The 25,852-nt window shown below is 38.7% G+C and overlaps 1 protein-coding gene across 3 annotated transcripts in view; it reads right to left on the reverse strand.

Annotated features, from left to right (window-relative positions):
* Window positions 1-1,544: 1,544 nt before the first annotated feature.
* Window positions 1,545-25,852, reverse strand: part of Nrip1 (nuclear receptor interacting protein 1) — an 89,457-nt gene continuing 65,149 nt past the window's right edge. For 2 of the 3 annotated variants that reach the window (XM_055617829.1, XM_055617826.1), the window contains one exon: window positions 1,545-8,788. In XM_055617829.1, coding sequence (XP_055473804.1) covers window positions 4,956-8,444 — 3,489 coding nt within the window. In that variant the 5' untranslated portion in view covers window positions 8,445-8,788 and the 3' untranslated portion in view covers window positions 1,545-4,955. Of the gene's footprint in view, window positions 8,789-10,253; window positions 10,327-25,852 lie in introns of all 3 variants that reach the window. The other variant, XM_055617828.1, reaches the window with a different exon arrangement.

Genomic DNA, 25,852 nt, shown 5'->3' on the forward strand with positions numbered 1-25,852 from the left:
CTAGCTCAGGAGTACTGACTTTTGAAGCAAGGGTCTTTAACCAAATCCAGAAGACAGCATCTTACAAATGTAAATAGTATTGCATTAACTACTTACAGAATTAGAGTATTAGCTCAGTGCTACCTACTGTCAACAGAATAGCAATCCTTAAGAGACAGCACAGCGTCAGTCTGCCTACAAAGTTTGGAAGAAAACCCAGAAAGGTAGAGAACGTTTACCAACTTAATATTTAAAATCTATTTTCTGTAGCTGGACAGGTCAGTTTAGTGATCCCAGTGGCAGGAAATGAAGTTTCAATTTATTCTTGATATTCCTACACCAATAAGCATAAAACAGAACCTTGCATAACATGGGTAATTCTAACTCAATTTGGTTTTGAAGATTCTTCATATCAAAGGCACAAGTATTTAGTTAAAAAAATTAACTGGTGGCTCTTTTAAAAATCCATCTCAGGCAATGCACCTAGGCTTTCTCACCATGTAAATAAAAACATGGTTCCCCACCTCTCATTTTGAACTCACCATGTATGTATACAGTAAGCTGCAATCTGTCATTGTGCAGATAGTGTACAACAGCAAGGTGGGCCTTGAAGAGCTCTAGAGAAGGCTCTGCCACTGAGCTGTACCTCAGCCTAAACACCTATAAGCCTGAGCATACCTGCTGAAATTATACGGAGATAGAATTTGTTGTTGGGCAAATGCTTCCCTCCTTAATTACCAGCAAGCCATACGAAAGTATAAGCCATTAAAATACATCAGACTGTAAGAGCAACAAGGGTTTATTTTTCTGTTTTTCCCTAAATAAGCTGTTCTTAGCTGGGTCTGAGGGCTCAGATCTATACATTTTAGCTCCTTAGGAGGCCAAAGCAAGAAACCAAGTTTAAAGCTTGTGTGGAGTACAAAGTTAGTTCATGGAAACCTTAAGGCAACTTAGTGAGCCCTTGTCTCAAAACAAATTAAAAATAGGGTTGGGAATATAGCTCGGTAGTGGAACATGAGGCAGGTAGAAACATTGGGCTCAGCCTTTCCTACTGCACATACGAACATGAAGTAACAGTCTCTATTACCAATCACACATGGATAGGGCTTGCCAAGCTGAACTCTTCTCCTAGACATATTCGGAAAGTGATCCAAAGCTTTTATTGCATTTAAAACAAACAACGCATAAAAGATGAAATACAAGCCCCTGATAAAAATCTTAAGACAAAGTATATGTATCTAATTAACTTTATTTTGGAACACTGTACAAATTCCAGTTTAAAAAAAATGTGGTGGTCATTCAATTACATACTGAGAAATGGAAGACAGACCACAGCCAACTGTCATTTTTAGCTATGCTTTAAGTACATGTTTCTAAATATACTAACTTGTTCAGTTGCTTATTTTTTCCCTTCATTTTTTCTGAGACAGACAAAATACATGATCTATTGCTTTTTTCTTTTCATTTTTTTGTTTTTTTTTTCCTTTTTCTTTATGACCTGGGACTTTAACAATGATGGAAAACCTAAAAACCAGAGAAAGCCCACAAAAATAAGTCATTTCAAGTTAGAGACAATGCATTTTTTTTCTCATTTATTCAAATTCACTGCAGGAAGTAAACACTAAAAGATTTAAAAAAACAAAAAATTCACACTGCAGTATGTACAATTCATGACATCACATAAAGAAATCAAATTTAATAATAAAAATGGCAAATTATATCACTAAGCAGATTGCATCAAAACTGGCTGTAAGTGCCAACATTGTTACCATGAATGGTAACGTGCCTGTGCTCCAGCATTGAGGAACACTGGACTATTCCTGGTTACGCTTCCAGTGGGATTTTCAGATCTGTGAAGTTGGCGTGTGAATTCTATGTTGAAAAGTGGTTGATTAAAAAAGAAAATTAAGACCATTGGATTGAAAGCATGTTCTCTCACAAAGCATAAGCCACAGAGGTCATGTCCAGAAACGGAATACTGTCATGTTGGGATGGACGTCTGATCTGACTTGTGAAGACATCTTTGTCAAGTGCACAGATGCACAGGGCTCCCCATGCACGCTTCATGCAGCAGGGAATCACAACTTAAATAAAAGGTTTATTTTATACATTTGTCCAGACTTGCAACTGTATACATACATGCACATTTTTTAAGCCTGTCTGATTATATTTACACTTAATACATGGAATATACAGGAACCAAAGAAATTAAAATGTTTTTCTGTTGCATTAGAACAATACAAAATATGTTTTTTTTTTCATTAAGGAAATCACTATTTACATCACCTTTAAAAACCAATTTTAACATCTTCATGTAACAAGTCAATATATATATATATACACATTATATATATATATATATATAGAAAATATATATTCTCACCAGTTTATTCTTCTGTTAAGATGTAACAGAGAATAAACAGGTAATGCTACCTTACTGATGTCAATGAGAGCTGTAGTACCCATTCACAAATGACTTTATTAGGAAGAAACCAACTAGATATCGAAAATACTCCTTGAAAATGTGTATGTGTGCATATTTGAATCTACATATGCAAACAAAGTGAATTTGTGGGTGTATGCCCTTTCTCTTCTCTAATATTTCTTTAAACTCAATGTGGGGGATATACTTTAGTAAGTCAGAACAGCATTCTTTATAGTCATATTTATTTCTGAATTACATATTCTCATTCCAACAAAAAACAAAACAAAACAAACAAAACAAAGCAAAGCAATGCTGGCTCTGGATGTTTTCCTGACCTATGTGCCACTCAAGATGCCTACTGCCTCCAACTGAGGACAAGCATTAGCATCCTACAGTAAATTTCTAAGGCTCCAGCCCTTTCACAATGACCAAGAAAAATGACTTAGTGTAAAGCTTATTGATATAGTGTAGACAAGGAGATTGTCACAGTATGGACATGGAGTAAAAGATCTTCACTGGCCAGTGGAAGTTTTCATAGCAAACTAAATATATGCCTTCTCCTTTCTCTGACATAGCGTAATATACACTCCGATCACCATATAGCATATCCATTAACTATTTACAAATCAGCTTGAGAAAAAAATAATCATTTAGAATTTTAGATAATTAAGAAATAATGTCCATTTTTTGATATAAAAAAATCTTAGAAACAATTTCAAGTACGTACAACTTCAAATAAACTTCTTCCTACCTAATTGCTGAGTACCCAATATTTTTTTCTTTTTTCTTTTGGTAAGTCGGTTGCTAACCTGGCTCAACATTGAAAACAAAACATTGTCTGGTGGATGAACTGTGGGCTATAAAAACTGAACTTAAAAACCAACTTGCTTCAAGGTTGAAATTCCACCTGGCTCAATTAGATATTAAGTCTTCCAAGACAGTATCAGTGTTTACATTTAATGCCTGTTTCTAATAAATCGATCCTGTAAAGTGAGGCGTAGGTCCTGTTATGGATAATGAGTGCCCTTTGATTTGGTGTCAGGTAATCTGAGTTTGATACCTTCCTTGGGTTGAATCTGCTAGCTTCAGAAGCACTGCTGTGCAAAGGATGGTTTGGATAGAAGGTTAAGGATGTATTCGAGAGAAGTTTCCCAACCATCCTGGGATCACCTGAGTTTGCTAAGTGGCCCTGTTATTCCACCTCTAAGGCTAATTAAGTCAATGTTACTAATTAGAACAAATAAATAATCACAGATTTTCCTGAGATGTTGACCCAGTTAGGAAAGTTGTCCCTTCTACCCATTTTTTTTTTTTGTCATAAAAAGTATTCTGAACCCGATTTCCAAAGATATAACAGCAATATAGGAATTACAATATTGCAAATTTTGAGTGGATGGGTGACTGTGCTGGGGAAAAAAATAGGCATCAATAGTTTCTTTAAAGTCCTATGTTCTGGAAAAGTCATATGGCATGGTTTTCAAACATCAGTATGCAGAAGAAACACATACAGAACATGTCAGGATATAGGCAGAGACTCCTAGGTCCACTCACAGACCCGTTCTGTAGACCTGAGATGTTGCCTATGAATCTGCATTTTACACAACTGCTCTAGATAGTGCTAATGCAGTTTCTGTGTCCAGAATTAAGAAATCCTGGTCATAAGACTTACAGGTACCACAGGAATGATGAGAATTAACTTTCACCAGACATGGTGAAAACCACCTAAAGAAAATCCATGCTTGCTTTTTTTAAAAACTATTTCTAAGTAGTCAATTATTCAGGAAACTGCCTGAAGATGAATATTACCGTCCCTAATTTTGTAAAAGGAGGAGTATTAATTTAGTAAAGTAGTCAAAATATAAAAAAATGGAAATCTGCCTTTTAAGGATATTAAACTCCCCTCTGTTATAATCAATTTTTACTAAATAGTACAAGGTTTAAAGAAATATATATTGAAAAGGTCTGGGGTGGAGCAGACACATTGGGGACCGCAAAACCCCTTCCAAGAGTTAAAAAGAATTTTCATTTAGCAAAAGTGAAAAATGTAAGCATTACTTTTTCTTACTTTTGAACTGAGAGGTGTGAATCAGCCCAAGGCTTCTGGTTTTTTCTTAATTTGATTATCTTTCAAACAGGTAACAATTTGGAGTTTAAAAACATGTATGTAGGCTGACTTCTGAGATGCGAAAATGAAGTACCCTAATAACAACAGCAAATTGCATCAATCCACTATTGATGGAGATTTGCATTTTAATGTATGCCTCTTATTTACTATTATAAAACTGTTTCATTCGTAGGCTACTCACAGTTGTTATCTGATGCATACAGAAGTATTAAACAACCAACTTCTACTTCAGTAGTTTCCTCATGACATCTAATGTTAGGCAAAAATTAGTATGCATATTTAAACATCACCAATAACCAATACTTTCAAAATGAAGAAGTTTCAATTATACCATGCTTTTCTCAAATCATGCTCTTATTTATACAGATCTCAAGTTCATACTGATTAATTTTAAAAAAAGATCCAAAATGGTATGGCAGGTATACATTATTCTGACTCTTTTTTTATTGTGAGGACGTTTCCCAGAAGTCCATAAACTTCTCCATTTGTACTGTGTGGGCGAGAAGCGTTATTTCCCATATGGCTATTGTAAGGGCTTCTTAGATTAAAGAAAGACGCTTTAGTTTCTGCAGCAGAAAGGAACTCTTCTTTGACTGTAACCTGTGAGATGCCCTCGGCAGACGAAGGCTCCCTCCAGATTTCTTTGTCCTGTGTTTCTTGATTGGTAACAGAGCTGCCTCCTTTCTGGAGCATGTAATAGAGTATTGGGTTAGTTTTGGTCAGTCTTGGGGAGTCTTTTTCATACTCACTCTTATCCATATCTGTGATGACCCACTTAATGGGTCCCTTCTCGCTGGGCATGGGCATGGAACACCCATTCAAAAGGCCCGGTTCTGGTCTGGACCCCACACAGCCCAAGTGCTCTGGGAAAGGAGGGCTCAGAGGAGTTTTTACCACTCCTGGGTATGAAAATGTCCTATTATCCACACAACTGCCAGGCTGAGGGGAACTATACATCAGTCCATTTAAAGAAGAAATGCTGAATTCTTCTTTTTTGCTATTGAGCACATTGTTTTTGTGTCCTTTCTTTTTATTGTCGATGACAGAGTTACTCCGGTGTGGGGACAGATCTCGCACACAGTTCTCTGAGAGAAGCAGCTGTTTCAAAACATTGAAGCTTTTGCTCTCTCTGGCCCAACTTCTATTTTCACTATCACTGGTGGAACCATGTCCAGCAGGATACTTATATTCAAGATCATTTCTGCTAAATTTCAGCTCTTCCTGATTAAGCAACGACCCATAGAGTACTTCCGGGGCACTGTGATTATTGGCAGTATCTACAGCACTATTTTTCATCTTTTTAAATGGATTTTCTAGTTGTTCTGTATAAAGCTTCCTTTTCTTAGGGACCATGCAAAAGTTCTTTGATTCCAGGGGTGTCAACTCATTATTTCTGTGACTCTTGTCCTGGTCATCTGCTGGGTAACTCTCTTGATTCTGTCTCAGCAATCTACTTAACAGACCGTTCTTTGAGAAAGAAAAATCCTGAGGTGAAGCGGGCTCTGATTTGAAGTCTTCACACACTGGTAAGGCTGTCGTGCCCCTCTGCACGGTGGGAGTCACACCTAAGAACGGGGTGCTCTTGCTATCATGGTTTAAATGCACATTCGGGTTGTGAATCTGAAAGTCATCGCAAGGCTCAGATTTGATTTTCACCGTCAGTATCTGCTCACTTCCAGCTTTATCTGAATGCTCCTGAATAGCTCCATCTCTCAAAGGAATCCTCTCTTTCTTCTCGCTCTTCCCTTTGTTGGAGTTTCCCAGGAGCAACTGGAGGACAGTGCGTCTTTCTAGGAGATTTTCTATCTCACAACCAGGAAGCCCTGGTTCAGGTCCTGCTGGTTGATTGCTGAAGGCTTTGTTGTCTTCAAGTGCATTTGTTTTATTTGAGAGCATAGGGCTATTTAATCTATCAATCATACCGAGAGGTTTATCTGTATTTCCACTTAAGAGCTGTTTGCTGGGTCTCTGTTCTTCTGTGGGCAAGGAAGACTGCATTCCACACTGTGCCAAATTTTGTAACAGTTTACTGGCACTGAACGTTGCTGAGTTTTGTGCACCTTCACTGGGGGCTGGTTTCTCTCCTTGTGATTCTTTGCTTTTTGTGAGGTCCATCAAGTGGCTAGCCATGGTATTTGTTAGTTTTGAAGTGGGAGTACTGCAGGCATATGGTGGGGAATTCCACTTGATGACCAGAGAGTGCTGAGAAAGATTGATGGGAGACTCTCCTTTGGTGGATACATGCAGGGGTGGAGTGCTTACTGGGGTAGTCCTGCTGGCACTGGGGCTTTCGATGACAGAAGTCCTCGTGTAATTCTGCGGACTGAACTTAGTCACGTCACTGTGGACTTCCTGAGGGCTGGCATTCTCAGCATTTTCTTCACTCTTATGGCCAAGTAGCAACTGAAGAAGTGTGACTTTCTGGTGTGAATTCAGCTTGGAATTTGTTGAGGTATCTTGATCTTCTTTGATGTCAACACCGGGGACTTTTGGATCCCAGGTGTTTAACAAGGACTGAGTTAGGTTCTCAAGGGAGACAGGCCGGTCGGCTTCTGGTTTTTCAATGCGGTGTTTGCAAGACAGGTCTATGGGAACACAATTGGAGTATGAGCTTTCGTCTCCACTGCTGTCATCTGTAAAGCTGGGATTGTTGTCAGAGTACTCATCAATGGTGGTGGGAGTGCTACTCTCCTCAAAACTGCTTCCTCTCTCATGCTGGCTGTGCCCATTCATCGGCGTGGGGACGGTCTGGCTTTTGAGAAGATGTAAAAGCAAACTGTTATTAGCAGCTTGCTTTGTGTTGTTTCTGTCCAGTGAGTTCTTATAGCCCGTATTTTTGGGGGAAGAAGGAACAACGCCTACTGGATTCTGAAATGTTGGAGGGCTAGTCTTGTTGGCCACCAGCTTGCTGGATGATGACGATGTTCTGGCCTGCCCATTGAGATGGCCAGATGCCCCTTTGGAGAGATGGAAGCTGCTTATGTCCTTCTGACCATTTTCTTGCAGTCTGGCCATGGCAGCGAGTCTTTCACTTGCTGCCTGATGTGCACTCTGTGTTTTGAGAGCATGTTCCCGAGAGTACTGCTGCAGGTGGGCTTCGCTCGAAAGGAGCAGTGCTAACTGGCTGCAGGCAACACTGGGCTTGGGGGAGGTGGCAGGACTGGCCCTTTTCTCCACCATGCTGGCAACAGCCTGGAGTCTTGCGGCACATGACAAGGGTTCACTCATGACCTTTGTTCCGCTCTGCCCCGCATGATGAGGTGACTCCACAAAGCTATCTCTGATGAGGTTTGGAGCTACCTCAGGGAGGGTGGCACCTGACTTTTGATCCTTGGTTTTGCTTTTCTTCAACAGCGTTTTTAAGTGACTTGAGGCCACGCCGTAGCACCTTAAATCCTTCTCCACTTTTAAGGAATCATGACTGAGGGCATATCCCTGCTCCTTGAGGCTCTGTCTAATTTGCTGTGACAGAGCAACAGTCTGCAGCCTAGAGCTGAATGACTGAAGCAAAGAGGCCAGTAATGTGCTATCCTGTTTGCCTTTAGGCACATTGTCAACCATGCCAGCTAGCAAAGCTTCCTTCTTTACGTTTAAATTCACAATGGAATCAGACAGCCTCTTCCGCTTTGCCGCATTCCAGTCCTCAGAAGACTGCAGCAGTCTGGCTTTTTTGAGATGCAGCATGCCAGATCCCTGGTACGTATGTGTACTGAGAGCGGGACCATTGCTTTGACAGGTGGGAAACGCACTGCCAGAGATGGTAAAGTTCTGCTCTTCTTCGTTGTGGCCAGCAGACTTTTTGTCAACGGCAGTACCTGATCCCCCTGCTGCCTGATGCATTAGTAATCCTTCTAGGTAAGTTAAAACAATAGAATCCTGATGCACATCAGAGCCAAGCTCTTCTCCATGAGTCATGTTCAATAAAAGTGCTCACAGGGGCTTGGCTTCTATTCACTTTAAAGATGGTTTTCTTGTCTGTAAGATCAGACTTCAGGAAATTATTGTCAGTTGATCACCTTCCATAGCAGTCAGAGAGCAATGCACTGTTACATTCTGACCACGATATCATCTGGCAGTGATAGCTAAAAGGCAGGCAAACTCCACTGCAGACCACAGGACTGATCACAGGCTAGGCAAGGAGCAGCCGCAAAGTCCCCTGCGTAACTCCGTGGTATGCAGTGGCACACAGGAAATGCTTCTTAGGGAAGATACTGTTCTTTCTTCATCTTTTGTTGCTCACCAAAGGCACACACCAGTATCTAAAAATATATAAACAAAAACAGTTGAGGTACAGAACTGGAGTCATGCTTATTACCTTAAGGAACAGAATATAGCATAAGTTTATGCATATCAATTCCATATATACACTATGTACACATACACATGCAAGTCACATCCATTTGATATGTGATTTGTAGGTAAGTAGCCCTAAAAACACTTCATTGCAACTGAAGCATGAGATAAGGACTCATGAACATCTGTGTGATCAGACTTAGCATAGTTTGCAAACAGGCTCCAACATTGTACAGTGACATTCGTTTACTCGTCTCATTGTTTATTTCCTACCTTACCAGAAAAGCTATGTGACAGGTTAATAATAATCATTTCCTAAATCAGAAATCAAGCTGAATGTTTAACTTTAGGGACACAAAATGACATATAAAAGTTCCTCCACTGTGCTCCTTCTGGTTGAGGTCTATGCTAACTATAACTTGTATACACAGCACACTGGACGCAAAACTTCATATATGAATTCTAGAGAGGAAAATAGTTCTTGAAACAAGCCTGCATACACACGTTCTTGCCCTCTGAAGCTCGGTTAAATGGGAACCTAAAAGGCTGCATCACAACTTTGAGACTGTAACACTGCAACATCATTTGCATCACAGAGGACTAACAGGAAACAGCCGCCCTGAGCATTCACTTTATTCCTTTCACAAATCAGTACAACACAACTCTCAAGTCCAGGTCTGCATGGAGATCTGTTTTAGGATTGTGGAGAGACATGAAAAAGAGAAGCTGGGATAGGGGTCGCTAGCACTGGGCAAGGTGAGCCTTTACCCACATTTCCACAACAGCCTCAATACAAAGAAAGTCCTCTTCTCCCTAGCCTTTCTATTTTTTTTTTATATCCCCAATGAATACAGATACTTTTAAACAGTAAACATGATTCAAAAAATATGGTACAATGCTTTAAATTTTTAAGTGAAAATTTTAATAAAAAATTTCATTTAAAATATTTTTCATATCCTGCCCAAAATATTAAAGAAAGTTGAAAAAGGTTGATTTCCATTAGATGAACCAGAAGCTGAAAACAAAGACTCCTAGACATGCCATTGACAAGACACACCTTGACTAATGTGTTCAGATATAATGTCTAAGTAGATTTTCTCAAATTCAAGTAAAAAGGAGTAAACAATTGTAGCCTAAATATCACAAGAAATACAGTGTTTTCCAAAGATTTACTCAAGGGGAAGGACATCATCATTCCGTGGTTTTACTATCATAAAGTCAGAACCCATTCTGTCCACCGGGATGCCGAGAGCATCTTTCAAACTTTCAAGATGTCGAGTAACTAAAATTCATGTGAGACTCTTTATTAGGTGGAAAAATGTCAAATGCAGGTTCAAGACAAAATGGAAGGAAAGAGAGGATTGAAAATGAGGGTCATTTGTTTGATTGGTCACCACAGTTACAGATAATCTAAGAATGAAAAATATTTACCAGTTTTTAAGGCAAAGTTTTCTGCTCTCTACTCAGCATAATTGGCTGTTGAAAGTTTTCAGAGTAACACATGCTGGACAGAAAATGAAAAAAAAAGTTGCATTATGACTTGTGCTTAATAAAAACTTTTAAATATGAGTATACAAGTATGATCTTGCAGATTTTTTATATTCTGCAAGATGAGGCAGCATAATGTGTTACACAACTGGTCTGCTTTGAATAGTGAAGACATTTCAGGATTGCCTGATCTTGTTGGGGACTCAATTATCATCCTTTTGTCTTTTTAAGTGTAATGAATTGCTGTAATGGTTCATCTCATCATCTTGGTGAGATTGAGAAATACCCAGATCAGTAAAGCTCATCCCTGGGTGCACCCGTGAGAACAATTATTTCTAGAGAGGATTAACCAAGTGAGGTGAGCCACCTGGAGGGGAGGACCCCAGGTGGAATAAAAGCAGAACAAAGACAAAGCTCAGCGCAGTCTCTGCTCCCTGTCCACCGAGATGTGAGCTGTTCTACACCCAGCAGACTGACACCTTCCCAAGTGTGAGCTAAGGAAGCCTAAATCTCTGTTCTTAAGTTGGTTGCTCTGATATTTCAACACAGCATCAACAAAAATTCCAAACCATTTCCGTAACAGCAAAATGGAAAAATCCTTAAAAGAAAACTTATAAAAGTTGGCATAGAAGGCGCCACTGAATTTGTATATGATAACAACAAAATACAATATTATACTCTATTATGAACACGTTCCTAGGATGAAATAAAGTCCAGTGCTAAATACTTGCCTCAGATGCACAAGGAACAGCCCAAGGCCTTGGGTTTGATCCTCAGCACCACATGCACACAGACATACACGACTGTAACTTTAAAAGTGATTATCAATTAATTCATATTCTTTTATATAAGCTTTGAAAACTAAAGCTGGGTCTAAAGAACCATGATAGTGTTCCAGGGGCTACTCCACTTCACAGAAATTTAATGTAGTTCATGTCTGTTATTCAACAGTATTAAAATTGTACATTATAGTCTGCTTTTATTATTATGAAAGCATTTATAAGCATAAAATATCTTTTAGATCTTCCTTATGAAATAAACTTTACTGGCTCTTTAGCTATTTCAACACACAGATGCTTTAAGGAAACAACTATCAATGTTTGAACTTAAGAGTTTATTTTCAAAAGGGATGTATTTTTGTATTTAACAAAGTACCTGAAAAGTATGAAGTTAGGGCGAAGGGTGCATGTGTGTGCATGTGTGTGTTTTATAAGGGATGTAAGTAGTTTACATCCCATTCTTGGAATAGGTACAGTATTGCTTCCTTCAAGTAGCTAGATTTTATATTCTCTCTTACTTTTGGTTGAAGATAAATAATATTATTATCTTGTTGCTTTTAGATTCAATATCTTTCTTTCAATCAAATTCTCCATTACAAACACACTTAAATGATTTGATATCTATGATGTCACAGAGCATGCTATTTAAAGTAAGTCTAAGGAATAACTTCCACTTGCTTCCATGAAAATTTCCCAATTTCTTCATTGTCAAACCATAATTATTTGAGTATTAAATTTCAAGAAATTTCTGCACTGAAGTTTTTTTTTTTTTTTTTTTTGATTCTTGGCTTTAGTTCCTAAAAATATAGAAGGGTTCAAGGATTACTTCCTTATGCCACTCAAGAGTAACTATTTTGACAACATTATCTATTGTGCATTATACTGTGGGTCCCTTGAAGGGTCTTTCTAGACAAAGGGTTAAAAAAGTACATTACAGTATTTAATGAAGTATTAATGTAAAAAGGAAAAAGTAGTAAGAACATCCCAAAGTCCTGTTTATTGACTGAGAAAGGAAATTTCAAAAGTTGAAAATCAGAGGGAACCACCACAGCATGTAACACTATCCAGAGGTTGACAATGCTTTTCCAACCCAGTCCATGAGGAACTGCAAGAGGAAAGCTCAACAATTTTACAGAGCAAGAAAGAGAAAGCACTTGAGATAAGGATCCTAACCCTTTACTAAGAAGGGAGGACCACAGTGACTCTTCCACTATAAATCCAACAGGAGGATGTTGCTGGGTAAAAAACAAAACAAAACAAAATGATAACACCCAAAAACTTCAAAAAGAGTAGAACAAGCATCCCCCTGAGATACTTTATAACCTGGATGTAACAAGTGGGAGGTAAAGGCACCAAAACTTTCTTTGCAGTGCTAACTTCATCAAAAGTTAGATGAGTGGTTGGATGTTTAATGGGCACCCCTCCAAAATGAACTTATTGAAATCAGTTTGCTCAAAGCAATTAAAACTTAAAAGCCACCCTCAAGGGTGGGGAGTGGGTGTTTGGCCCAAGACTCTACTTTTTCTTCATTTCCGGTCCCTGGCTTTATCCCTATTGGGGGCTTGCACAGGTTTAAATCAGTCACTTAAATTCCCCACTTAAAAAGCTTCCATGGGAGAAGTAACTTGCTTGACTAACTCAAGCGTTCATCACAGGCTGGATTTATCATCACGATTCCAAGCAGTTTACTAAATTGTAGTTGACAAAGTAAGTGGCACTTTGACCAGAAGGGTATGCCGGCATAACAGTTGTACAAAAGACGCAACGGCATGTTTTATGGCTTTCCTACTGAATTCTATAGAAGGAGAGGGTTTTGAAGTCCACTTAATTCCCTTCAAATTATTTATTTTCGGAAAGTCACAATATTTTAAACTGTGTTTATTTAAAAGCTAAATATGAAATTATACTCACTTATTTCATAAAGGTTATAAACTAAATAAAATGCAAACAAAACAAAACAAAACAAAAAAACCCAAACCAGTCAGGATCTTTAAGTACCCAGATAAATGCAAAAGAGAGGACAGGAAATGATTATCTCTATGCTGATATAATAAAATTCTGAACTATCTTAAGAAGACTTGAAATAATAAAAAATAATCACTAACAAATTACTTTGGTAGTGACACCAGTTTCTTTTCTTTTCGCTCTCTTCCCTCCCCTCCTCCCTCCCCCGTCCTTCTCTCTTTTCTTTTTTTAAAGTCTAATTTCACAGTAACATAGGCAATAGCTTTCAGGCTGTCTGTCCTTAACACTTCTTCAAAGTAACACAAATGCATTCTTTTAGTTTTCAAAGTCTATTTCCTAGTCTCTAATAATGAGTAGCATGCAAAACCAGCCCCTTTCTCTTGGAATTGCCTGTTTCTAACATGTGTACATGGGGATATTGGTGCATAATTTCTTTCTCCATCTTTAAAATAGGTCTGACATACAGACAGAAACCCAAGGTCAAGGTCATAAATAAGCAAGAAAGATTACCAAGAGAACTGATGTAACAGCTGGCGTTCGATCAAAGCTCCCAGGGTTTCTAGTACACTTCAGACATTTTGCATTTACTCACAGGATACACCCTGTTTTAAAAACATTCCTTTCATCTTGAAGACAAGATCTTCATATCCTTTTCTCATTACAAAGCATGATTCTACTAAATGTATTTCCGCAGGAGTTTTTAACACGTGCAGATGCATACACATCTTGCACTTTTATTGGTGATAATTCATCTTCCTCATGATAATTTTGAAAGTAAACTTAGCTTGCATATCTCCAAACAAATCCTGCTCCCAAACAGCTTCAATCTACATGAGATTAAATTGAATACTGTATTTCACAATACTGTTGAGAACTATAGAAATGTTTTGTAATATTTCCATCACAATTTCCAACAAATGTTTGGGAAGAAAGTTTAGTATCCAACAATTGATAGAAAAGTATGCTTTTTGTAATGAAATTATTATTAAGGTGAAATTATCTAATGAAGCCATGGACATGGAAGGAGCAGGGTGCACTTGTAGATCTATAAGTTAATTTCAAATTTGTCATATCTTTTGATGCATGCTTAATATAGTTGGGCAAGTTGTGATACACTTTTAATCCTAGTATTCTGAAGGCAGAGGTGCAGAGTATTCTGAAGGCAGAGGTGCAGCTGTATCTCTCTGAGTTCAAGGCCAGCCTGGTCTATATAGCAAGTTTCAGGACAGCCAAAACTACATAATAAAGATGGTCTCAAGATAGTTGGGGGAGGAGGGTGAAGAAAAGAAAGAAAAAGTGTAATGTAGAAATTATCCATTAATTATTTTGATAAAAAAATCACAACCTATTTCTGCCAAATAATGAAAGTTCCATTGATGAGTTGTTTTGGAAAACAAGTAAAATTCCTTGTAAAATACATCATCCAAGTTGTCTTGGTGGGAACACTTACAGTTAATGACGTGTTCCTTTTTCCATATTACTTGGATAAAAGTGCTGACATGCTGTGAATAGACCATAATTTTCCAGAAATGGTAAATATAATGTACCACTGTTATTGCCAGTGTTGGCCAAGAACCAAAATACCTTTAGACTGCAGTATCTATCTATCTATCTATCTATCTATCTATCTATCTATCTATCTATCTATCTATCTATCTATCTATGACAGATTCTGCTATAGACACACTCTATGGAGAAGACAGGCATAGATAGTGATGATACCTGTAAGAAAGAAGCTAATAATGAGCCCAGACATTAGCCACAGCACAAGCATACTCTATGCACAAGGCTCTAGGGAAAGTTCTACACTTGCAACATGTCACAGCTAAAAGGAAAGAACTCACACAGCCAGCCATGCCTAACTTGCAGAATAGGGGTGGCTTTTTTAAAATTTTATTTTAAAATAGTTTTATTGATTCTTTGAGAATTTCATATAATGCATTTTGATTATATTCACCTCAACTCTTCCTTCTGATTGTTAAATGTCTACAAGCTGGATAGGGATATAGCCCACTTATAAAACCTTTGCCTAGTGTTTGTTAGGGGCTAGTATACAAGCGATAGTATGCGAACACAGGTATACATACCCAGCTATGAACTTTCAAAGGTTTCTACTTAATGACAGTGACTCTGTAATTTCCAGTTATTTCAATATGAACTTTTTAGAGGATGAAAACATTTGATTTTGCTTTTGACTTTCATTTCACTTCATTCCTTCTGAGAGGAAATAAAGGGAGTGTGTGCTTATTCTTCTGTAGAGTAAGGGTAGCTTTTTACTTGTGAGTCTAGAGCACTCAGAGAAATTTTCACAATCATCTCATCTGAAAAACTGCATTTTGTTTGTTTGTTTGTGTATGCCTTGATCCTCAATACAGGGTAAATTCCACACAGGCAAGAATCAGATCTTTTCATTCCTGTATCTACAGGATTGGACAGACATAGCTGTCTTAGAATGTGTCAGAAAGTCAACATCTGGGAACCTCAATCCTGGTAAATAGGTGCGGGCCATCACAGCATGTGTGAGACCGCCATATTTAAGATGATAGTGTGTTATTTCTAACATTTGGCTTGAAATTCAAGACTTGTTTCTTCTCAATATAAACCAACAAAAATACAAAAGAATAAAGTAATAAGATTGGAGTTAGGAATTTAGCCCAGTGGTAGAGTACCTATCTACATAGCAAATTCAAGGCCATGGGTTAAGTCCCTAGTGACAAAAACAAAAATCTCCAGAAGTAAATAAAGTTGTTTGTTTGCTTTAATCTTATATGAGTGACAACTGTTTCTGATATTTCTAGAAGATATATGCATTTTAAAAATGCATAGTTTTCGCTGTTGTACCAGTCACATTAGAAAGAGTCAGTATACAAAGATCATGTCAAAAGTAAGTGTACATTTCCATATACTGGCACTCTGCATTTTTCTTCATTTTCCCCTTTCTTATTGTTGCCTATATTATTTGTGAAATTTCTTTCGATGAAGGCATATTAAGAAATGAAGTTCCACACTGAAACAGTTGTTCTCTAAAAACCAAAAAAAAAAAAAAAAAAAAAAAATTCACACATCTTATAAAAATAATTATGAGACAAAGTAAGAAAAACTTTCTAAAATAAAGCTTTTTCATTTTACCGTTATCAAGTATAACCAAGAAAATACTCTTCATTTCCATTTTAAATACTAATCACTGAAGTAATATTTATTCATTAAAGAATTTAGATTCCATTTCTACCCATATATATGGAGAACATCAAATATAAGCTTTCACTTAATTTGACTAACTACAAATAATCTCCTAAAGTGATTCCATTAGAACATGTAAAAGTGGGGCTTGGGAGGTGACTTGTGGGTAAGGGTGCTTGCTGTGCAAATGTGAGGACCTGAGTTCAAATCCCAAGAACCCATTTCAAAGCTGATATAGAAAATAACTGTCTGTAATCCTACTCCTACAGGAAAGATGGAAGGTAGAGAAATGTGACTCCCTGGAGGTTTGTGAGCCAGCTAGTCTGATAAACAACACAGATCTTGTCACAACAAAGAAATGTGAGGATCTGCAACTGAGATTTTCCCCTCACTTCCAGGTACACGTGATGGCATGGAGACACCAGCATTCGTAAAGAGAAATGTGGGCACACATGTACACACCCACAGACACACACATTGTACACATGCACACGTACGCATTCACATCCCACACATAAACACACAAGCACACATGGATAAATACATATAATCAAGTCACCCCTTAAAGCCTAAATCAGAGAAAATGAAAACCAATTCAACAAAAACAGATATTATCAAGCTGGACTTTCTTGAATACTGACACAGATGAGGAGCATATATTTACTGTGTCTTTAAAATACTAGCTTGTGACCATCAGTAGAAACACAAGGGAAACCATTCCTGGGACCTGAATTAAAAAGTGAAGGTCTGGGTTCACTCCTGTTCTCAGACAATATATATAATATTATAAAGTTAACTCTGTGATTCTTTTACAAATCCAGGAAAATAACTAACAAGTTTTGGACAGAAAGTACGGACTATGTTATTAGTATTAGTGTTCAACCTTATTTAAACCATGGGCTCAAGGCTGAGAGAAATTGTACTAAGACAGTAATAGAGCGAGAGACTGTAGAGAGAGAGAGAACTCAGGTGAAGACTGAATGAGCCAGTGGACGAGAAGGAGCCAGAAGATTCAAAAAGATTGCTGGAGTTAGTTTGAAGTCAAGCAGAGCAATCCGGAGGTCGATAGAAAAGCCAGATTAAATAAGTCAGTTGGGAGAGGAATTTGAGCCAGAACAGCTGAGTTTAACCACCTAGCCCCAGAGCTCAGAAAGAACAAGAAAGTGTGAGCTTATTAAGTTGTAAGTCTCAGAAGGTGAAAGCATTCTAGGCCTAGGTTAGATTGTACTGAGGATAGAAGCTTCCAGGACTAGGCCTAGGTTAGCAGAAGAGGAAACAAGCCTCTAAGACAACAATTCAAACAGGAAAAAAAAAAGTTACTTTCACAGGTTGTGTTCAATTTCTAGGTCTTTGATTTAAACTTGGGCAAGCTAGCCATTCTTTAAAATGGTATTATTTTTAAATGCACAAAACTAATTTGTATTTTATACAACGGTCTTGAGAAATAAATGCATTATTCAGAAGAAACACTCATTCAGAGAATTTGTTCTATATTGCTAAAAATCAAATTATTAAATTCTTCTTTGTATTGTATCTGCTTCTCACTTTACAGATTGACTTACTCTGTCTCTGGCTCTCACTTGTGTGTGTTCACTTCTGAGTAGATCTACATGCATGTGTGTCCGTGGAGGTCAGAGTCGACCTTTGGTGTTTTGACCACAGGCGTCACCCACATTTGCCTTTTCTGAACCAGGTTTTTTACATAACATGGAGATCAGTTAGGCTAGGCTGGAGGGCCAGTGAGTCCCAGAGATCCTTCTGTCCCTGCTTCCTAAGTACTGGCATTACAAATGTCACACTGCATCAGGGTGCTGGGGTCCAACTCAAGCCCGCGCGCTGAGCACAGCACGCACCTCACCGTCTAAGCTACCTCCATGGCTCCCACTCTCTTCATCATGGTCATCTGGTCCTTTGGGAGTCCCAGGAAAGAAGCACAATCATTTCAAGCAGCAGTGCCATGCCACCACCAGCTTTCTCAACCTGAAGGTTTAGGTAGGACTGAAAAACATCTACTGTTGATAGGAGTCTATCAAAGGGCACTAAACATAACAAATACTCCAGGTCTCTGGGTACTGTAAAGTCACATTTTTAAATTTTCGACTGGTCAAAATAACAGGTTAAAAACTTCTGGGAAAACTATGTCACTATCTGCTAACTCCTACCAAGTGTGTTACACCTTTCCAGCCTCTGCTTTCTCATTGGTGTCCCTCAGCCATATCCCTCCTCCAAGAAATAACAAAATATATTTTCTTTGATTTCCCTCAGAAGGTGGTTGATGGGTTATTTATTTTCACTCACATTTTTCCAGGCAAGTGCACTGAAATTTGGAAGGACTAAGAGACTGGCTGAAGGCTTCAGTCATTGGCTGATCCAAAACCAAATGAAGTTCCTTGAAATTCCAACCCTTCTTGCCAAATCAGATCACTACAGACAATAATAAAAAATGCTTGAGAACATTTGCCCAACCAAATACTTGTGTAGCACTTGGAAAATTTGAGTTTATGTTTCCTATTCTAAAATCTCAGCTCATCTCTGCTCTTCTCTCATCCTCTCCCTCCCTCCCTCCTTTCATGAAATGCTACAAAGCACAGTGATCAGGAGGGCAGTAGCTAAATTCTTGACTCCACAACTTAGCAGGTGAATAACTCTGGCCAATTTGTTTTATTAGTTTGTGGCTCAGTTTCTTTAATCTGTGAAAAAGGAATCATAGTATCTACCTCATAAATTATATAAATAAATATATATTCATATATATTTACTATAAATATTTACCCAGCATTTTCTAGATTACCGTTAACGATTCTGTTACTTATAGATGGATGACACAGAACCAAACCAGGGAACTTTCTCTAAGTTCTTGTTGTGTTTGAGGCAGTCTTACTTACTATGTAGCACAGGCTGTCCTTGAACTCACAATTCTGCCATAGCTTTCTGAGTGCTGAGATTACAGACATAATTTATCATAGCTACCATGCCTGGCTTTTGTTGTTGTTGTTTTCATTTGCTTGTCACCCCCTAACTAGATGATGAGTCGACAGCACATGTCTCTGTATTCCCATGCTTGGTATTTTACAGGTCCTGGAGTCATCTGTTGACTCTCTCAGTATACTCAATATATAACTTCGAGGTGGGAGCATTTGGATACACAGCACAAGTAAGTTAACCTAGGAAATGCTGTAATTTTATAATCTTCTAGTACAGATGTAAAGCAAGGAGAAACTGCATGTATGAATGATGCTGTGTAAGTCCTCTTTCCTTAGGCCTTCCTCTTAAACCATGTGGGAGCCTAACCAAAGTCACCTTCTCTCCTAGGACGTAGAATACTGTGGCCTTGATGAAGTCACTTTTCACAAGCATATAGAAGAGTGAGTGTGCGAAGAGAAAAGAGCAGTGAGCAGCAAAAATCAGCCCAGAACTGGAGCCCAGCCTTCTGGTTTGAGGATGCTACAGAAACCTGTCATGTTCTTATAAACCTGCCCCTCCCACACTGGCACTAGAGCTTGGACTAGGGAGTATCTGAGCCATGTAATCACACTTTTGTGAGATAACATACTCGTAAGACAAACAATTTAATCTATGATCCTAAAGAATTCGGCCAACAGAAGAGTTATTTTTCTCCCTCTTCTTACAGTAACTTCTCCTCACGAATGGTTAGAGAGCAACACACACCTCTGCTTTTTAAGGAAGGAAAGTTAATGACACAGAGAAGAAAATGAGAATGTCCAAGGTCATACTTAAGTTTGTAGGGGCAGTACTGATGATAACAGCATTTCAGATTTCTTATTCCCGGGGGTCTGCACTAACCAAGAATCCAGCTGCTTCCCCTGATGGAATGAAAGGATGCCAATTACTCAAACTGTGTAGAAAACACTGACCAAAACAGGGGTTAATTGGACATTGGTTGTTTTAATTCCAGAATCAGCTCTTTGCCTGAGCTACCCTGGGAGGGAATAGCATATCTTTTGCAGGAATGGGAAGGAGGCCAGCACAGGCCATCTGGCTGCACATGTCCTTTTCTGAAGTTATCCCTGCAGCTGTGGGAAACTCAATGATGTTGAAGAACTTTTTACTTTAGAAGGTTTTACTATTTCCCTTCTATCCCATTAAATGTATTTAAATTTTTTTAAATTAACTTTATTGTAAAATAAAAAAAATCAAAAGAAAAAAACTAATAAAAAATAACAAATTGAAATTGACCAGACCCAAAGTATATACATCTCAGTGAATTTCTCTATTTTTAGAATAGACATTCGGAAGCTATGGAGCTGCACAGTGGATTTTATACTTCCACTATTGAATATGTTTTTTATGCACTTATTCACCACTAAAAACAAGAACAACAAAAATGTGCAAAAGAATCAGAGTAGAAAAACAATTATCTTTATGTCCTCTTCTATAACTTATCACTACCTGCACTCAGTGATCGTTAGTCTGGAAATTTGAAAGTAATTAAGTCTTTCGGTAAGCCTGGCAGCTGTAGGGACTTTGAAGCGACTGCACACACACAAATAGAAGTACCGTATGGGCATGAGCACGCGTGGGCACACGCACGTGTGTTCGCCTGTGCATGTGTGAGCAGGGGGGGTGGGGAGCTGGAGCCTGTGCATGTGTGAGCAGGGGGGGTGGGGAGCTGGAGCTTGGAATTCTTGGTACACAGTTCTCATACTCACAAAGAAGATGATTAAGACTATAATAGCGAGCCAATCAATACTCAGAGGTGAGCAGTTCGGGTCCTCCCATCAACCCAGGAAAAAGGAGCTGCTACCGAATGGGTGCATCCCACAAGGAGCTGTCCATTCCCTTCTCTCACTTTGTCAGTCTCCTGAGAGACAAGAATCTGGACAACTACATTCAAAGGAGTGCCCAGTTCCTGAGGGCTGATGGGCAGCCATCAAGTAGGATTCAGTTGGAGCTGCGGGGCCAGCAGCTTTGCACTCAGCATCACACAGCACCCCGTTCTTCCTTCCCTGCATTCCTGTCTCCCTCCACTCTGGCTCTGACAGGGCTTATGCTTTGCTTTTCCACTTTATTAATTCTCGGGGCCTAAACTCCTGGCATTCAGAGCTAGAAAGGCTTCTAGCGTGACGTGAAAAGCAGTTAAAGCACCAGAGCTTTAGCACCTCCAGCCTCTTTTCCTTGACAACAGTCACTTTAAACAAACAAACAAACAAACAAACAAACAGGAGAATGCTATACTGGGGTGGGTTCCTCTTACATTTCTGGTTGTGGGCCTAGCTTTTAATGGCTGAGCTATCTCTCCAAACTATGGGTTACTCTTAAGCAATGCAAGCATTCATGCTTAACTATGGGTGACAGTAGGATTTCTGAAGCCTTAGATGATAAGCCTTGAGCAATACAAGGAAAGCAAGCACAGTGGAAATGTCTCTACTCAGCATGTAGCCTTGGTGTTACATGTATAATATAGGAGTCCATTCCAGGAAGCAAAATAAAGACCGAAGAGGAGGTGGTGAGGCCTTAAAGAAGATGATGGAATTCAAGCTGCGTGAGTAGACAGATATGGAAAAGAACACAGGTGAATGGTTAAGTTGACATTGGCTAGCAAAGACCAGCTGTTTCTTACTCAGAAGGTGAGATATGTCATAATTTAGCGAACTTGTACTATCATCAAATACGCCCCCATTGTGTAAATGAAAATCAACATGGCATTTAACAGCATGCAGCCTTCAATCTATGTCAAAGTTCACTGGTGACATGGATATGAAGAAGGGTTACTCTGGGCCAGGTATGGCCAGCTGTCCCTAAGCACTCTGGCAACTTCTCTTTTCTTTTGCTACCATAAACTATGGGGCCTTTACATGTCTTCAGATCTTTTTAACCTTTGGTAGTTCCTGGCCTTACATTACAGCCCAAAATGTTTAGACAGTAGCTAAATTACAGAGTACACATATTAATTATTCAATGATAGAAGAATTTGAAAAGATGGAGGCAGAAGCTCCATGGCCATAGTCCTTTGGGTACATCGCCCTAAGTAAGTCGCTTCCTTCCTGCACCTTGCCTGTCACTAATAGGACTAGGCTGGGAGGTGAGGCATAAGCATACAACACACCATGGACCAATTTTTGAACTCTGGTGCTACAGGAGATACTTAAGAAAAACAATACATATTATTTTCCCTGTGTCCTTTACTCATTTAAAAGCAGAAAGCTCCAATAGATCCTCTATAAGATTCTATTGCGTGTTCCTGGGGTCTGGTTATTTTCCCTCCTTATTGCAAAGGGCTAGCACAGCTAAATCTGATCCCTTTGCCTTTTGTTGCTCTTCTCTGCCCTTTAGCACAGATATGCCTTCCAGGCATGAGCATGCACTGCCCACACCAGATGGAATAAAACACCTATTTAATCTTCCTTCTTATCTAAAAAAGGAGACACACATAGCAGGCTCTTTGTAGTAAAGCTTCAGTGATTAATTATAACTGATAATAAAAAGAAAATATTTATGTATGATTCCAAGTCCCCAAGCTTTCTTCTAATGAAGAAACTATTACAGAACCACTATCACAGGACCACTTTGGCTCAGTGGTCAAAGGCATGTACTCTTCTTGCAGAGGACCTGAATTTGATTCCTAGCATTCAGTGTGGGGCACTGGCAACTATTCAGCAATGATGCATACCTACAGGAGACCCATAGCTGGGGTGAGTCCATCCTCCCGGCTTCTGCAGCCCTGGCACTTGCGTAGCACACCTACGCCCTCATGCACACTCAGACCAGTAATGGAAAGTAATCAAACAAATCTTATTTTTTCAAGAGATTAATATACTCTTTTATGGAAAGGAAAAAAAAAAAACAAAGACACAAAGTAGTCACTCTCTCTTCCGCTTAATTTCCCTGCAACATTCTCTGAGGCCACGTGTGCAGGACAGAGGCTTACAAAGCACACTATGTGTAAAACTGCAAGATGAGTGAAAAATGCTGTGTGTGTACATTAAAGAGGGCAAGTGACCTCATCCAGTGTTAAAAACTGCCTTTCCTAGGAGACCACTTTTTCTTTTTCTCCCTATTCTGAGCAATTTAATCAGAATAAATCCTTATTCTAAATACCTTGCAAAACCTAAAGGAACCCTTTGAACTTAACAAGAGACAAATGTATCATTTAAACAGTCTATAAATGGTTCGAGAATGATTTGTAACATAATGATGAAAATGGTTAAATTTCTACTTTGTTTATAGAGAAGAACTTTCACAATAACCACAAACCTTACTATTGCCTCACAATGTCCAGCTGCAAAATGGTTTTGTGACAAAATTTTTGGAGGAAGGTGACCCTCTAAAAAAAGTATGTATACAGCAGAAAGCTTGACACAAAACAGATGAAAAGGAGAAAAAAAAAAAAAAAAACCAAAACATTATGATTAAAACCAAAGCAGAGAGAACACTAAAACTGTCCCTAAATTTAGTAATTTTTTTTCTAGTTTTATCATTTGCTACCACAAACTTTACAAAGTAGAACTTCTTGAAATTTATATTTAGAATAAAAAGGTAATGCTGCCTTCTGCATAACTAGCATGAAGGAAGACCAATTGTGAGATTAAAACACAAAAATTGAGCCAGGTGCAGAGGCACAGGCCTATAATCCCAGCACTCAGGGAGGCAGAGGCAGGCACCTCTCTGTGAATTTGAGGCGAGCCTGGTCTACAAAGCAAGTCCAGGACAGCCAAGGCTACACAGAAAAACCCTGTCTTGAGAAATCAGAAAGATAGATAGGTAGATAGGTAGATAGGTAGATAGGTAGATAGATAGATAGATAGATAGATAGATAGATAGATAGATAGATAGATAGATGAGAGAGAGAACGAAAAAGAAAAAGGAAAAAAAAACAACAGAAATTGAATGTTATATAGATGAATTTACTTTGTATCTCCCTTTGACTACATAATTTTTAAGGTAAGATAGAGAGTACACAAACAGAAACTAAGCAATATTATCACTGAGAAGAAAAGAAAAATCAGCTTAAAAGGTCTCAGTTTAACTTAGGTGGAGGGTTCATGTACTATTAGCATTTGGGAAGCTGAGGCAAGAAAAGTGCCATGAGCTCTAGGTCAGCCTTGGCCAGAGTGAGCTCCAAGCTGATCCATAGTAAGACCTTCTTAAAGGAAAACAAAACAAAGAAAGAGGAAACACACACACACACAGCAAAATGAACCTAATGTCTGAAGGCCTAGGAGATCTGAGATGTAAAGAGCTCCAGACAAGACGGTCAAATCCATATCATCTTTGTAGCGAACGAGGGTGTTTACCATTTCAGAGTAGAAATGTTTACGTGAATACAAGGCTGTGGGAGGATGGGGATATTTAACTTTGTAAATATTGAATATGCCAAGAGGATGGCAGAAAGATGGTTCTCACACTTGTGAAACAAATCTAAGGCTGACATTCACACCATTTCCTCACAGCTGCTGTGCTGACTGGCTTGGGCTGCGCTTGTGCATGTGTGTTTTACTGTACTTATTCCTAAGTGGCCCCTCTAGCACATCCTACAAATTGTAGCCAGTGCGCCTGTAACACATTCTATCCTGTCAAGTTACGCCTCTGACCTCACTTGGAGTAGAGCCGAAATTTCTCTCTAACCTGCTATTGAGACTCCAAGGCTCAAATGCCTTGAATCATCTGAACCCAAAGAATTATCTCAGGCCAGCCAGTCTATCTCTTCAAGCAACTCTCAGTGAAATTGTGAGGAAGGCCAGAGATAGCATTTTACTTTCCTAAGTGGAAGCACTTTTAAATGTCAAGAGAAAGGTAAAATTAGAGAATGTTTTACCTAATCCCAAATATTATTTTATTATTAAAACCAATAAAAATTCTTAAGCTTTACACTCTTGTTTTAGTTGTATGTGGTGTGTATTTTAGTCTCACTGTGTTCTCTGTTGGGAAGAGCCACCTGTGGCTCTTGGCCGTCATACTGGGCCAGCAGCTCCTCACACAGAATCTCTTGCATCACTGCCCACTGATAGACAGTGCTTTCCTACCTCAGGCCTGCTAGCATGCAATTCCCCTTCTCAGAAAGCTCCCACAGACTCTACTCAGGAACGGCTCCCCAGTGTCCAAACCCTATGCAGCTTAAATGTCACTTCCTAAGACATGCCTTTCTCAGTGACCACAACTAAATAGTCTCTGCCCTCATTTCCTGCTAAAGTACCCAGGAGACCCTGGGCCGTCTTCAAAACCTAATTTCTGCTCCCTTTCCTTTCTTTAAAACTATTTGTTTATCACCAGGTTCTACCACCACTAGACTACATTGTTGGTCCATAAGGAAAAGGCTATTTTTATTCTGTTCTCAATAGGACTTCTGAGAGACATTTTGTTGAGCAAATGCATGTCTATTCATTATCTACATACAAATGCATGCATACAAACCCAGGGAACAATGGGTATATAGCCTACCTGTGGGGGTTAAGAAGGAAAAGACCTACACAACTATTCAAATTATCAGTAAACCAAATGAAGGTATTTTATAAAAGAAGTGATATTGTTATTTTTTTCACTACCATGTTTTTGTGCCCCACAGAATTAATAATTACTTCTTTTACAATCAGAATGCTGGCTGTATGGTTAAAAAAGAAAAGAAAAGAAAAGAAAAGAAAAGAAAAGAAAAGAAAAGAA

The sequence above is a fragment of the Psammomys obesus genome, unplaced genomic scaffold (genome assembly GCF_907164565.1).
Source record: "Psammomys obesus unplaced genomic scaffold, mPsaObe1.curated_primary_1811, whole genome shotgun sequence".
Taxonomy (NCBI): domain Eukaryota; kingdom Metazoa; phylum Chordata; class Mammalia; order Rodentia; family Muridae; genus Psammomys; species Psammomys obesus.